The sequence below is a fragment of the Natator depressus genome, chromosome 19 (genome assembly GCF_965152275.1).
Source record: "Natator depressus isolate rNatDep1 chromosome 19, rNatDep2.hap1, whole genome shotgun sequence".
NCBI lineage: Eukaryota > Metazoa > Chordata > Testudines > Cheloniidae > Natator > Natator depressus.
Genome location: NC_134252.1, coordinates 12,732,283 through 12,746,135, shown reverse-complemented (window position 1 = coordinate 12,746,135; position 13,853 = coordinate 12,732,283). Strand labels below are relative to the sequence as shown.

The 13,853-nt window shown below is 47.2% G+C and overlaps 2 protein-coding genes across 4 annotated transcripts in view; one reads left to right on the top strand and one right to left on the bottom strand.

Moving 5' to 3' along the window:
* MECR (mitochondrial trans-2-enoyl-CoA reductase) overlaps nt 1–4,304 on the top strand; it is a 38,031-nt gene extending 33,727 nt beyond the window's left edge. For 2 of the 3 annotated variants that reach the window (XM_074934675.1, XM_074934676.1), the window contains exons 7-9: nt 728–788; nt 1,893–1,965; nt 3,321–4,304. In XM_074934675.1, coding sequence (XP_074790776.1) covers nt 728–788; nt 1,893–1,965; nt 3,321–3,484 — 298 coding nt within the window. In that variant the 3' untranslated portion in view covers nt 3,485–4,304. The remainder of the gene's footprint in view (nt 1–727; nt 789–1,892; nt 1,966–3,320) is intronic. The other variant, XM_074934674.1, reaches the window with a different exon arrangement.
* The window catches only part of LOC141974716 (putative transmembrane protein 244), a 44,294-nt gene that overhangs the window by 18,964 nt on the left and 11,477 nt on the right, over nt 1–13,853 (bottom strand). The window contains exons 5-6 of the mRNA XM_074934677.1: nt 6,749–6,793; nt 6,342–6,458 (exon numbers count right to left, since the gene is read on the bottom strand). Coding sequence (XP_074790778.1) covers nt 6,367–6,458; nt 6,749–6,793 — 137 coding nt within the window. The 3' untranslated portion in view covers nt 6,342–6,366. The remainder of the gene's footprint in view (nt 1–6,341; nt 6,459–6,748; nt 6,794–13,853) is intronic.

Sequence of the window (13,853 nt, the reverse complement as noted above, 5' to 3'; positions counted from 1 at the left end):
AGGTCAGATTTGCAAAGAACCTGGGGTTTTTCACCTTGCTCTGCAGATGGGGCACAGGGTCACTTGCACATTTAAAGAAGTGTAAATGGTGGATTCTTTATAACTTGAAGTGTTTAAACTATGATCTGAGGACTTCAGTAACTCAGCCAGAGGTTAGAGGTCTATTTCAGGAGTGAGTGGGTGAGGTTTTGTGGCCTGCATTGTGCAGGAGGCCAGATTAAATTATCACAGTGGCCCCTTCTGACCTTACAGTCTATGAATAGAATTATCTTACATGGGTCACTTGTTAAAAATGCAGGCGGGGGAGGTTTCTTGGAAGATACGGTAACTGAAATCTAAGACCTTACAGCAACTCTAGTGAGGTTTCCTCTCCAATGGCACACAGTAATAGACTTTTAAAGACTAGTAAGAGTGGAAGGTCACATCCAGCTATGAGGTCAGAATCCCTATAGTATCTTGCTCTTTGTCTTGGTGGGCTGTTGCAGTGGGAGGGGTCCATTAACTCTAGGTGATCATTTCAGCTAATGGCTCTTGTGAGAAGGAGGGGAAGCTAGAAAGCAAGTTGAGCAAGTAACAAAGTAGCTGTTCAACAGAGTAATTGAAAGAGCCGCCTGTGTGAGGGCGTCGGTATCTGCAGGGGTTCGGAATTGGAGGAGGGGAGCAGGTCGGGTTGAAGACCCTTATTAGGAGAGATCATTAATGGTCTGACACCTGACTCTCCATACAGACAGAAAGGGACCATGGTTACATATGGCGGGATGGCAAAACAGCCTGTGACTGTCCCTGTGGTAAGTAACAGATGCTTGTGACATGTTCTCTGTATTCATATCACATAGCCCTTACTCCACAGCACCGAAACTTTCCATCCATAACATCCACTGCAAGCAACTGGCTGCCCTACAGGATTGGCTTCACCACATCTATATATTGTCCCCTAACTCCCTATAGCTCCTCAGTTCCCACGCAGCAGCATTGCTACTATTAGAAGCGACTGGATGAAGTGTGCACTTGACTTCCAACACTACCTCCTTGTGCCATTTGAGCACCAGAACCAATGCCCCATGGTCTCTAACTGGTTGAGAATGTGACAGGAATGAGCTAGTTCTGGCCTGTTTCTGGTTTACAGGGTTTGGGTGTATGTCTGCAATACTCATGGCAATGTTTATGAGGAGACTGGCCCTGGTGTGTGACTGACCCAGCTATTTAGCATCTGCCAGGCAAATTCTCATTGCAAAAGTTGTCTGCACTCTAAGGTGCACCTGTAGGGCAGATCTTCCCAGTGTCAATCCTTGCTCTGACCTGGAGTTAGTAGCTAAGGTGTCTCTTGCCACAACAGAACAATCTTCAACGTTCTTAACCCTAGTCCTGTATCCTCTCAGAGCTCTACTGGTCGTGGGGTCTCGTTGCTAACACAAAACGCTTTATGAACGTGAGTTTTTAAATTTAGTGCCAGATAGAGAGCCTGAAATCCTCTTTTGCCACAAAAGAGGCACTGTATGGGCAATGCAGTTATCACAACTCTGGCAAGAATGTGATAAATTTCTGAGGGAACCAACCCTTGGTTTTTAATCTATTTACTATCCAGTGTACTGTGAAGAGGACTAACATTCTGCAGGGGTGTAAAAGAAAAAAATCTGCATTGTGTGAGTGAATTTGCCCCACATTAAGGCTCTTCTAAAAGCAAGAGTCATTGGCAGGGAGGCAGAATTGCAGATCTTCATAGCAGCAGGAAAGTGAGTGTCAAACTTGCAACAGCGTTTAAAGTGTGGTAGCAGCTGTACGAGGACAGTCTCTTCCCATGGCCTGAGTGCAGCAGAAATATGCTAACTGAAGAATGCCCAATGTAAACAGTTTCCCCAAGAATCCTGGTGTATCTCACCTTGTTTCTACAGAGTGCATTCATCTTTAAGGATGTGAAGCTGCGTGGGTTTTGGATGACCCAGTGGAAGAAAGACCAACCCCAGAGTAAGTTGAAGGTCATTTCAGTGGGGATGTAGTCCATAGGAAATCTATTAAAGTATTAATGTGTTTTCTTAAGGTCCCCCCTTCCCCCGGGGAAAGTAAGCATTGTCCCTGCTTCTGTTGGTGCGTAGGCTGAGGCACAGAGGTGGAGCGACTGGTCCAAAGCCACAGAAGAAGTCATTGTCAGAACAGGAATTAGCACTCGAGTGCCTGGCTTCCTGTCCAACGTGGACAACAAGATAATGCTTCTCTCGTCCCAGTTCTTAGGGAGGCCCTAGAAACACAAAGCACAGAAAACATCCTGCAGAATCTCCAGTTTTTAGCTTAGCTTACGCCCTCCTGGGGAAATACTGGCAAAGCAGCCCTCAAACTTAGCATCTGAAGAGCAGATAAATATTTTGCTAGCTGGGTTTCTAGACATCAAAAAGCACAAGTGGGTGAAGGCTGGTGACAAGTTTTGACCTGGAGAGTTTCCTTCATTAATCCAGGGAGACACAAGCTGTATCATTCCCCTGCTGTGCCCCTCAGCTACAGCCCATGTGTAACCCACAGAATCTGTGATCTGCCCTTGGCCTCAGCAATGGGACAGAAGCACCTGTTGCTGCATTTGGTCAGGAAACCGCAACAAACTACAATGTGGAGTTTAAACGGTTGTGACTGGTCCAGGCCTATCTACTCAGCTCCACTCTGATATTGCTCAGCACTTGGAATTTAAAAAAAGCCAGGCATTATGCATTTAAGGTGTTTCAGGCCCTTCCTGCTTTGAAGCTGTGTGGACGGGGCAGAAGCTACCTAGGCACAGCCTTAAGCTCAAAGCAGTGTGTGCCAGATGGTTGCTGACCAAGCTGCAGTGCAAGTGGCAAGTAACATCTAGTGTAGAGAGCAGGGCAGGCCATCAAACAGGAGGCTAGCTACCTACCTGTAGCATAACCCCGAAGGTCAGAAAGGTCACAGGGGACTATCTCCCCTCAAATCAGAACAAAATCAATTGTCCAATTTGGCAACACTGCAGTCAGTACAAGGGAGTCTTGTGGGACCATCTGCCTTATACCAGCCATATAAACTGGATACATTTCTCTCTGAAGTCAGTGAATGCTGCTGCATGTGTTGAACAGGGTGGAAGGAGTTGCTGAAGAAATTGAGATCGTTTGCCTCTATCCCAAGCTGCTGTCCTAGGGAGCTTAGCACCTGAACTCCACTCCCTTGTGTTGTGTTGCTAGGTGGCCAAGGCAGCCAAGACTGGCTCACTTTTTGTTTGTTTTGTCAGTTGTCTCATTTCCTCTGGGTGGAGTTGTGGGTCTTGTTCACCCTCAGCTCTGGAAGGGGCAGGATTACTCTCTTCTGTCTTTCCCATGCAGACAAGGACAGATTGACTGGGATGATTCTGACCCTGTGTGATCTTATTCGTAAGGGGCAGCTCACTGCTCCAGCCTGCACACAGGTCCCACTGAAGGACTACCGAATTGCCCTGGAGGCCTCCATGAAGTCATTCATCTCATCTAAACAGGTCCTCACCATGTGATCCTGCTCCCATGGACAATCATACACCCTTTTGTTTCCAGAGGAGTTTTAAGAGGGAGCTGAATCACAGCCAGTTCTGGCACCATTGGAGACAATACAACTGGTTTCATGCACGTTTGCTTCAATGTATCCTGTCTTCAGGAGAGAGTTGTTGAAGAGGAAGAATCTCTAAAATTTGTCAACTTTGCCCACTTGAAACGATAACAATCACATCTGAGGCTAAAGTGTGTAACTGACGTGATTCAAGAGCAGACAGTAGATCTCTGCTTTCGGAGATAGATCCTGTTTTCACATTGGCTAAAATTAATTGCTTTGCAATAGAAAGTCAAGGTTGGCTAAAGTGCAGTCCCAGGAATCCTAAAAATTAGGGTAGAGGCAAAGCCAATCAACTTCCAGCTGACTGCTGGTGAAATCAGTCAGTCAAGGAGGACACAAAAAGAAGCCCTCTGCTCTGGATGTGTGTAGTCACCCAAGTTGGAGGGCACTGGGACTCCCAACAAGATGCTAATGCGACCCTTACTGTAAAGTTTTCCTGCCCCAGAGTGAGCTTTAAGTGAGGAAGCCTCCATTTTTCTGTCTTTCTGTGGCTTCTTCCCATGAAGGTCTCCTCTAGATGTGGAGTATTGTCCTAGATTGTATCCTAACCCCAGTATTGTCATGTACAGTCCTTAGGGAAACTTACATCTGTAGTTTGATATTGAGGCAGTTGTGGCTGAAATAAAGGCACTTCACATTGTGTTGCAAGCCTGTCATCCAAGAGCAAGAATTGTGAAATGGGCCACTGAAATGTCAATAATTGTTCAGAATAAATGCTATAATTTTCAGAGAGAGTGTTCTCCCTGGGTTATTTTTCCATCAACTGGGTTTTTGCTGTGTAATAAGATCTGGTTCCTCTGCTGCACTTCAGTCAGACAGCAGTACAAACTATCACGAGTATTTTACTGTGTACTGCTTCAAAATGTCATGCCGTTGCCTCCAAATGTTTGTATTCCAGCTCTTTTGCAGGGTTGCATTACAGCTCGTTCACACAGGCCACAACAAAAGTCAAGGAGGCATGATCAACACAGACAGGCTTTGATAGTCACTGCCGTTGGTTACTTCTCGGCTAATGTGTGCAAAGCTCGCTTTAAAAATATGACATGGGCTTCTGCCTTCCCACAAGTGAACTTTATTTTTTCTTCCCCTCAGTGAGATCTCAGATATGAACTGTAAGGCCTGGGACAAATGGTAACCCTCCTATCACATTGTTACATCCTCCCCTCTTATGTGCCTTGTATTTCTCGTTTGGCATGCTGGTTCCTGACAAGCTGTGGCAGGGAGAGGGAGATGCCAGTTTAAGTAGTCCAGTGAGTCCCATCTGTGTGCTGCCATCCTGGCAAGCTGCAGAGTGGAAGTTCTCATTGCTCAGGATCTGATACGTATAACACCAGGTCATCCACTGCCGGGATTAGCAGAACTACCGCCTGCACTCCTATCTCATACCAGTCTCTCTTAGAAACTAGACTAACTAGGGTTCTGATCCAGTATGGCAATTAAGTTACAAACATAATGTAAAGAGGGGAATCTCGAGTAGGTTATATTACTTCTGCATTTGGCACTGGTCCGATCGCTGCTAAAATCCTGTGTCCAGTTCTGGTGTCCGCAATTCATGAAGGATGTTGCTAAATTGGAGAGTAGTCAGAGAAGAGCCATAAGAGAGGTTAAAGGATTGAGCTCCTTGTGTTATCCAGCGTGTTTAGCTCAACACAGAGAAGATTAAGGGGTGACTTTGATCAGTTTGTTAGTACCTGCTTGGGCAACAAATATTTGATGACAGAGGGCTCTTCAATCTAGCTAGTGAAGGAGTAATTAGATCCAATAGCTGGAAGCTGAAGCTAGACAAATTCAGACTAGCAATAAGGTGCAAACTTTGAAGTGAGGGTAATTAACTATTGGTGGATTCTCCATCTCTGGCAATTTTGAAATCAAGATTGGATGTTTTTCTAAAAGATCTGCTCTCATTCAAACAGAAATCAACTCAGGGAAATTCTGTCGCCTGTGTTGTAAAGGAGATCAGACTAGATGATCACAATGGTCCCTTCTGGCCTTAAAATCCATGAACATCACTATCACCCTATGCATTGCAAATACCAAAAATACCTCATAACAGTAGCTCCTTTTTAAAATTAAAAAACCCTGCAAGGCTAGTCCCTATTGCCTGGAAGGACAAGAGCTGTATTTACGTCTTATCCGTGCACTTCATGGGGGGAAGCACCCTCTGCTCCCATAGCAGGAGTAATAGAAGCTTGTAGCTAGAACACCAGCTGCTTGTTTGGAGTGATCTTTAGGGACAGGCACAGCAGGCTTAGCCCCTAGACCATGACTAAAATACAAGTGACAGTTTATATGCTCTAGTGACACTCTTGAATCAAATTATCAGTGTGCTTATTACATACGAGACACAGGATTGGATTTGAACATGCACTTTAAACAGCGGAATAGGGAATTACAAAACTCCAAATGCCTAGAACTGCACAGCAGTCCATGGGGGAAACTTGACCAAATAGACTGTCAACACCTTTCAGCTTACCCACAGAGGAATAGTCCGCGTTTCTCTAGTACGAGCTTCTCTTTGACCTTCCTCTTTCAAATGAAAGGAGCTTAATGGCTTTTATTCATGCCAAACCATGCTGGATCATTTTGAGGCGGCTAAATGGGATTTAGGTCTCTTCAGTGCTTGTGGTGGACAGTTGCATAGTTACTCCTCAGAAAGCATTGTATGTTTCTTCTTTCTAGCCCGGCTACTTGAACTCACTGCAGCCCCTGTAAATACTGCTCAGATGAAATGCTCAGGTTTGGAGATCTAGGAAGTAAAGTACCTTGATCTTGAATCTCTCAAGAATGTCAGTAGCTGTCCAAAGTGGGATCACTGGAGTCAGGGCAAGCAAAGTGGGTCACAAGTTGTCCACTGAAAATCATGATAAAGAGGCCACTGCCTGGAAGAAATAGGCAAAAGGGTATTTGAAATGCACTGCCAATATCTGATACTGTATCCTCCTCCATCACTAACTTAAAAACCAAACTCCCAGGGCTAGAGGCCAGCTGGTGTGCTTCAGTAGTTTTAAAAATCGCTTGTGGTTGAATCAAAGCGGTTGCTTCTAGACTATTCAAACCATCTTAGCTGTGTTATAGTTGTAGGGCTCGCACCCTTACCTGTGCCCCTTTAACAGCTGTATTGGGAAGAGGAAATAAAGGGAGCCCACCTGGAAATGATCTGAATGCTTACCAAGTGCTAGCCACCAGTGCCACACCAAAGGGAACTGTTCCATCGCTGTAAACGACAGATCAAACATGTCAGTGCTAACAGTCTCCATGAGATTAAAACCATCAATAGTCTGATAAAACAGTGCTGTCTAGTGATTAGAGCTGGGGCCTAAAGAATCAGGACTCCTGGGTTCTATTTCTGGTTCTACCACTAACTTCCTCTATGTGTGGTGTGGTGTTGGTTGGGGATTGTTTTCTGTGGTTTGGGGTTTTGTTTTTGTTTTTGCAGGGGCACAAGTCACTTAAACGTTGTCATGCTTTTACCCATCACTAAATGGCTAATTGGGTTTCTCAGGGTGGGCAGTGGGGAAAGTTGCGTGGCTCAGTGTGAAAGATGTTGAGAGCCATAGATTAGAAGGGGGCAGTATTCCTGCTGAAGGGTGTAGTTATGTGTTTTAAGGGGCATGCTTAAAACAGCATTACCAATCCCAAGTATTCAAAATCATGGCAGGCTCCTCCCCCAAAAAATCAAAAGTCTTTAAAATATTCTGGGTACTTTTTATGTGCTTTCTGGTTCAGAGCCATTAGGGGTCACATTTTCAAACTTCTCTTCACAGTCAGAAGGGCTAGAATTTTGCATGTGTGTATGTGCTTATGAAAGCTGAAGCTATCTCAAACACCTGGCTCCAGGAGCCGGGGCTTTAAGAAAAATACCATATAGTGTGAGACTGGCATACACACACAAACCACAAGAGTTGGCTCTGCTCTTAAGATTAAAATCAGATTTTAAAGACACTTAATTTGCAACATCTTCAATATAAAAATGAAAAAAAAATCCAATTCACCATTTGCCCTGTTTGAGTGAATCTCACTCATCCTAAACAATGAAACTAGAAAAGGAGGACTTGTGGCACCTTAGAGACTGCTGTAGCTCACAAAAGCTTATGCTCAAATAAATTGGTTAGTCTCTAAGGTGCCACAAGTCCTCCTGTTCTTTTTGCGAATACAGACTAACACGGCTGCTATTCTGAAATGAAACTAGAGTGGACCAGTCAGTTTCAATTCCTTGTGCTTTCAGAGTCTTGGTACTGTTGTGCCTGAGTTAATAATGGTTCAGGGGACTGTGTGCGTGGGGTTTTTTTTAATTCGCTTCCTAAAAATATTTAATATTAATTCTGTTAATTAAATTTGAAACAATCTGTTCTGCACCTAAAATCGATAGCATGCTTCCCTCTGAGACATTTAGACTTTTATTCCTGCAAATAGAGAGATCTTTCTGTATACTTTTAAGTTCATGAATGAGAGGTCTTGAGGTTAAAACCCAGGGGTGAAATCTTGGTCCCATTGGATGTATATAGGAGTTCTGCCAGGACTTCACTCCAGGACCAGAAGGCAGCAGCAGATAACATCATCTAGCTCTTTTATAGCACTTTTTCATCAGTAGCTTTCAAAGCACTTTACAGTCTTTTAATGCATAGATCTTCACAGCACCCTTGTGATGTACTATTCGCTCCCTTTTTCAGAACACAGGGGCCCAGAGCCACAAAGGGACTTAGGCATTGCAATGCTGAGCATCAAAATGCTTAACTTTGAGGTGCCTGGAAAATCACAGGAACAAAGTGAGGGCCAAGTGCTGAGTTAGCTGCCTAGGTTTCCTATTCAATGAATGCAGGGAGAGATGCACTGTACAATGTGATCCACACTAGATAGGGAGCTGCCTCAGCTAGCCAATGGGAGATCATAACAATCCCCCTCTCAGGGATTTAGGCTTCTAGCTTTGCTTGCAATCTACAGTCAGGAGCTCCTTGCCTCAGTCATTTCTTGTGGGATTGAGTTAGGAACCTGCAGCACTCCACACAAAATACAGGAAGGAAAAGGAGCCAGTGATTAGAGTACTCAGCTAGGAGACTCAGGTTCAATTCCCCTGATGGGGAGGAAGGATTTGAACACGGGTTTCCATGCAGAAGAGTGCTATAACTGCTGAACTATGGGCTATTCTGATGGGAAGGGCTCCCTCCATCTCTACTGTGGGAGCTGTTTACTTTTTATAAACAATTAGTCACTGGAGTAGATTAACCAGCATGTGGGCCTCCTGCCTCCCACATGGGTGTCCTAACCTCTAGACTATAGAATCATTCTTACTTCCTCTCTCTGGCCCAATGACACTTTAAGCATTTATCCAAAGCACATCACCTTCAACAGGAGAGACTGAGGGAGTCTCACCTTGGAGTGTCCTATAGCTCAGTAGTTAGGGCACACTCCTGAGGTAGGAGACCTCTGTTTGAGTCCTTTCTCCCCATCAGACAGGGGAGGGAATTGAACCTGGGTCTCCCACATCCTGGGTGAGTGCCCTAACCACTGGGCTAAAAGTTATAAGGTGGGCAGAAGCACCTTCTCCTCCAACCAGATTTTGAATGGGACCTTGTTGGGGACACTGGGGCATGGCCACTAGGTAACTCGAGGGGATGGAAGACCATGAGTGTCAATGAAGCCCCCTCGCACTAGGCCCAAGTTTCCTTTCCCCCCCCCCCGGCCTGGAGGCACTTGCACCAGTTATGCGTACTAGGCCCAAGTGTCCTTGGCCCCCCTGCCAGGAGGCACACACAGCAGTTATGCTGAGGATCTGCAACAATATGTTGCAAAGTCAGACTGCCTGAAACTAAACAAGGCCAAACAGGGCAGATATGGAAGAACAATGCTGAATAAAGCAGCTTTCTGTATCGTTTAACAGATGGTACAGAGAACAAGGGAACTAACTGGTAACTGGATTGGCTGGCTATATGGATACTTAGGGCAGCTTGCTATTGGACAAGTATGCTGAAGAAAGGATGTATAAAAGCCTGTGTAACTTCCTGCTCTGTGTGCAGGATTTGAGATTCTATTCTCCCTGTACCTTGTTTGCAGCTGCAAACAAACTTTTCTGCTTCTCCACCCCGTTGTGATTATTGGGTGACACACACCGGGCAACGAATCTTGCTGTTGTTCACCTCTGGCACTGGGTGCCGGCAACAGCTTTTGGCATCCCTGGGTGGGCTACGAGGCCACTATTTAGCCTTGCCCGGACTCCTCCTGGAGGTCGAGGATTGCGGCGAGAACCGACGCCCAGCGCGCACCGGTGAGTTCATCGGGGGCCTCGGAGGAGACGCGATTTGATCGACCCCGGAGGGCACAGCGGTGCAACGCGCCCCTATAGTGGAGAAGCAGCTGTGGGTGACAGTGAGGAACCGGTCCCTTGGACATAGGGGAGGAGCAGCTGCGGGCAACGGTGGGGAACCGGTCCCTTGGATAAGGTAGGAACCTTTTGAAATCCGGATTGTATGCTCTGTTGGAACCTGGGGACGCCCAGACTTACCCTGTAGGTATGGGACAGGGACAGAGCTCAGGGGGTAGGGCATAGTGTACCCCTAGAATGCATTCTAGCAAACTGGAAGGTATTTGGTGCGGATCCGATGACTAAGAGTCAATTAAAACGATTCTGTACAGTTGACTGACCTCAATATCAACTAGAGGACCAGGAGTGGTGGCCACCAAGAGGGTCAATTAATTACAACACGATCCTCCAGTTACTCCTGTTCTGTCAGAGAACAAGGAAATGGAATGAACATATGTATGCACATTTGTTTCTGGCTTTATGTACTCGACCAGATATTTTACAGCAATGTAATCTGACTCCGACTGGTTCGGTAGCAGCTAATGTTAGTCCCCAGACCCCCACCCCCACTGTAATGGCAGAGCCGGTGTCCCCTACACCCACACCATGTAAGTCCCCAATGGTTGGCCTATACCCCTTAATCACCGAAACTAAAGTCGCCCGGTCTGGATCGGACAGGCGTCCGGCCACGACTATGCAGGTTTATACTTATGTGCCCTTTAACCCTGTGGATTTGGCTGCTTTCAAAGCACAAGCAGGGGAGTTTTCCACCAACCCAAGTAGGTTTATTTCAGTTTTTGAGGGATGTCTTAGCAGCCACAAGCCGGACTGGGATGATTGTAACATCCTCCTGCGAACCCTATTGTCTGAGGTTGAAAGACAACGGGTTGTGTCCAAGGCAAGGGAGGAGGCGCAGAAACGGTACGACCGGGATCGTATTAATGTCCCTGACCCGGATGCACAAGTCCCCTGAGCAGACCCCAGGTGGGATCCAAATAATCCTGGGGATATGACCCGCCTTACCTCCTATAAGGAGTTGCTTTTGCATGGACTCCGTCACTCCACTGTCCAACATAATAATTGGGCAAAGTCATATGAAGTAATGCAGGATTTAAAAGAAAGCCCAGGGACCTTTCTACAGCGTATTCGGGACACGATTCGACAGAACACTAATGCAGACCTTGATGATCAGGCAACTGAGTCAATTATTAAGGGAATTTTTACGAGCAGAGCAGTCCCTGATATTAAGAGAAAGTTACAAAAAAAGGAGGATTTAATGGGCATGAACATGGCACAAATCTTAGAGACTGCAAACCGAGCTTATAGTCAGAGAGACAGAGAAGGAGAGAAAGCAAGTGAGACTGATGGTAACAGCGGTACAGGTCAGCACTAAGGGAAGTGGCCGGGGAGGAAGGAGCCGTGGACGCGAACGTCCGGGCTCGCAGGAGAGACGACTGGGTCGCAACCAGTGTGCCTTGTGTCGACAAGAGGGACACTGGAAAAATGAGTGCCCAAAGAGGAAAGAAAAGGGGGGTGCCTCTATGATGGCGATGGCGGAGCAGGAATAGGGGTGTCAGGGGAGATGGACCACCCTACCCCCGGAACCCTGAGTAAAGATGCGGGTGGGAAGCTCAGAAATAGATTTTTTAGTGGACTCTGGAGTGGCACAAACTGCCGTAAATCGACCCCTTCAGTTGCCAGTAGCAGATTCCCTTACCGTGGTGGGAGCCACAGGCAGAGACACCAAGTGCCCAGTGTATGCCCCAGCAGAATGCGCTTTGGGAAACAGGACTATATCCCACAAGCTGGTTTACCTCCCTGAGTGTCCAGCACCTCTGCTGGGACGGGATCTGCTTTGTTGCCTCGGTGCCACCCTGCATTTTACTGAGGATGAAATAACCCTTACCTTACCCCCTGAGAATGCATGGATCATGACCCTTGCAGTTGAACCCTCAGCTATGCAAGCCCCAGAATGGAGCCCGTGGGAAGACCAGGTGTACCCCCTCGTGTGGGCATCAGGGATCCCAGGAAAGGCCACCCACCAGACCCCCATTACTATTCAGCTCATACCAGGGAAAGGCCCAGTGCAAGTAAAACAGTATCCAATCAAGAGGGAAGCCAGAGAAGGTTTACAGGAAACTATAGATCGATTCCTAATGTATGGTATTCTCCGGGAATGTCAGTCAGCCTGGAACACTCCCATTCTACCCGTATGGAAGCCTGATGGCACGTATCGGCTGGAACAGTACCTAAGGGCAGTCAATGAATGGGTTAAGACTCTGCACCCTCTTGTCCCTAACCCGTATACCTTATTGGCTTCTATAGGGGGACAGTATACCCATTTTTCAGTCCTCGATCTGAAAGATGCTTTCTTTACCATCCCAGTTGCCACCCCGTCACAGGAGATCTTCTCCTTCGAGTGGGAGGACCAAAATAGGGTTAAAAAGCAACTTTGCTGGACAGTGTTGGCCCAGGGATTTAAAAACTCCCCCACCCTCTTTGGCCAGGCTCTAGCCAGGGACCTAGAGGAGTGGGATAACGAGGAGGCCCTCCTTCTGCAGTATGTAGATGATTTGTTAATTGCCACTGTGGGCCAAACCCCCTGCCTTAAAGCCACCGTGAGCCTCCTGAATTTTATTGGACTCCGGGGATATCGGGTAGCACGGAGTAAGGCTCAAATCGCCCTCCCAGAGGTATAGTACCTCGGGTTCCACATATGGCAAGGGGAGCGTCAGCTTTCAAACGAAAGGAAGGAAGCCATATGCCAAGTTCCTACCCCAAGTAATCGTAAGCGGCTCAGGGCATTTCTGGGTATGGCAGGCTTTTGCAGGATATGGATCCCAGAGTTTGGACTATGGGCTAAACCCCTGTACGACTGTGTAAAAGGAGCAGATCATGACCCCTTCTGTTGGACCCCAGAGGCTGACAGGGCATTTAAAATCTTGAAAAGGAAGTTTGATGGAAGCCCCGACCCTGGGCCTGCCGGATCTCTCTAAGCCGTTTCAGTTGTATGTACATGAACGAAAGGGGGTGGCCCTAGGAGTGCTCACACAGCTATTAGGAGCATGGAGACGTCCCGTGGCTTATTTTTCTAAGCAACTGGATCAGGTTGCAAAGGGTTGGCCGGCATGTTTACGGGCGGTCGCAGCTACTGCCTTAGTGCTTGAGGAAGCCGAGAAGCTAACATTGGGAGGGGTTATGCAAATCTATACTCCCCATATGGTCCGAGCCTTATTGGATGCAAAGGGAGGGCTCTGGCTCACCCAGGCTCGGATTGCTCGGTACCAGGCTAAGCTGTTAGAGAACTCTGAAGTCACCTTACAGCCTTGCCCCTCCCTTAACCCAGCCACCCTCTTGGCAGAAACAGAGGACCAGGAACATGACTGTTTAGAGATCATAGATGCCCAGTACTCCAGCCGTCCGGATTTAAAGGATGTACCCCTCCCAAATGCAGATTATGAGTGGTACACTGATGGTAGCAGTACTGTAATAGATGGGCAAAGGAGGGCGGGTTATGCTGTTGAGACCCTCCAAGACACTGTGGAAGCTGAAGGTTTGCCTGCTGGGACCTCTGCCCAGCTTGCCGAACTAATAGCCCTGACCCGTGCACTTGAACTGTCAAAAGGAAAGCGGGTCAACATTTTTACTGATTCAAAATATGCTGGGGTGCTACATGCTCATGCTGGCCTATGGAAGCAAAGGGGAATGCTGACAGCCCAAGGCTCCCCAGTCAAGTACGGGCCCCAAATCCTCTGGCTCCTAGAAGCCGTACGACTTCCCTCGGAAGTGGCGGTGGTACACTGTAAAGCCCATCAAAGGGAAGATCAAGATGTGGCCAGAGGTAATGCCTGGGCAGATAGAGAGGCTAAGCATGCTGCCACCCTGCCATCCCCTCAGACTGAGAACGCCCATATGCATGCCCTTATCCCATCAGTAGGGGAGCTTCCAACCCCTCAGTACTCTGGGGAGGAGAGAC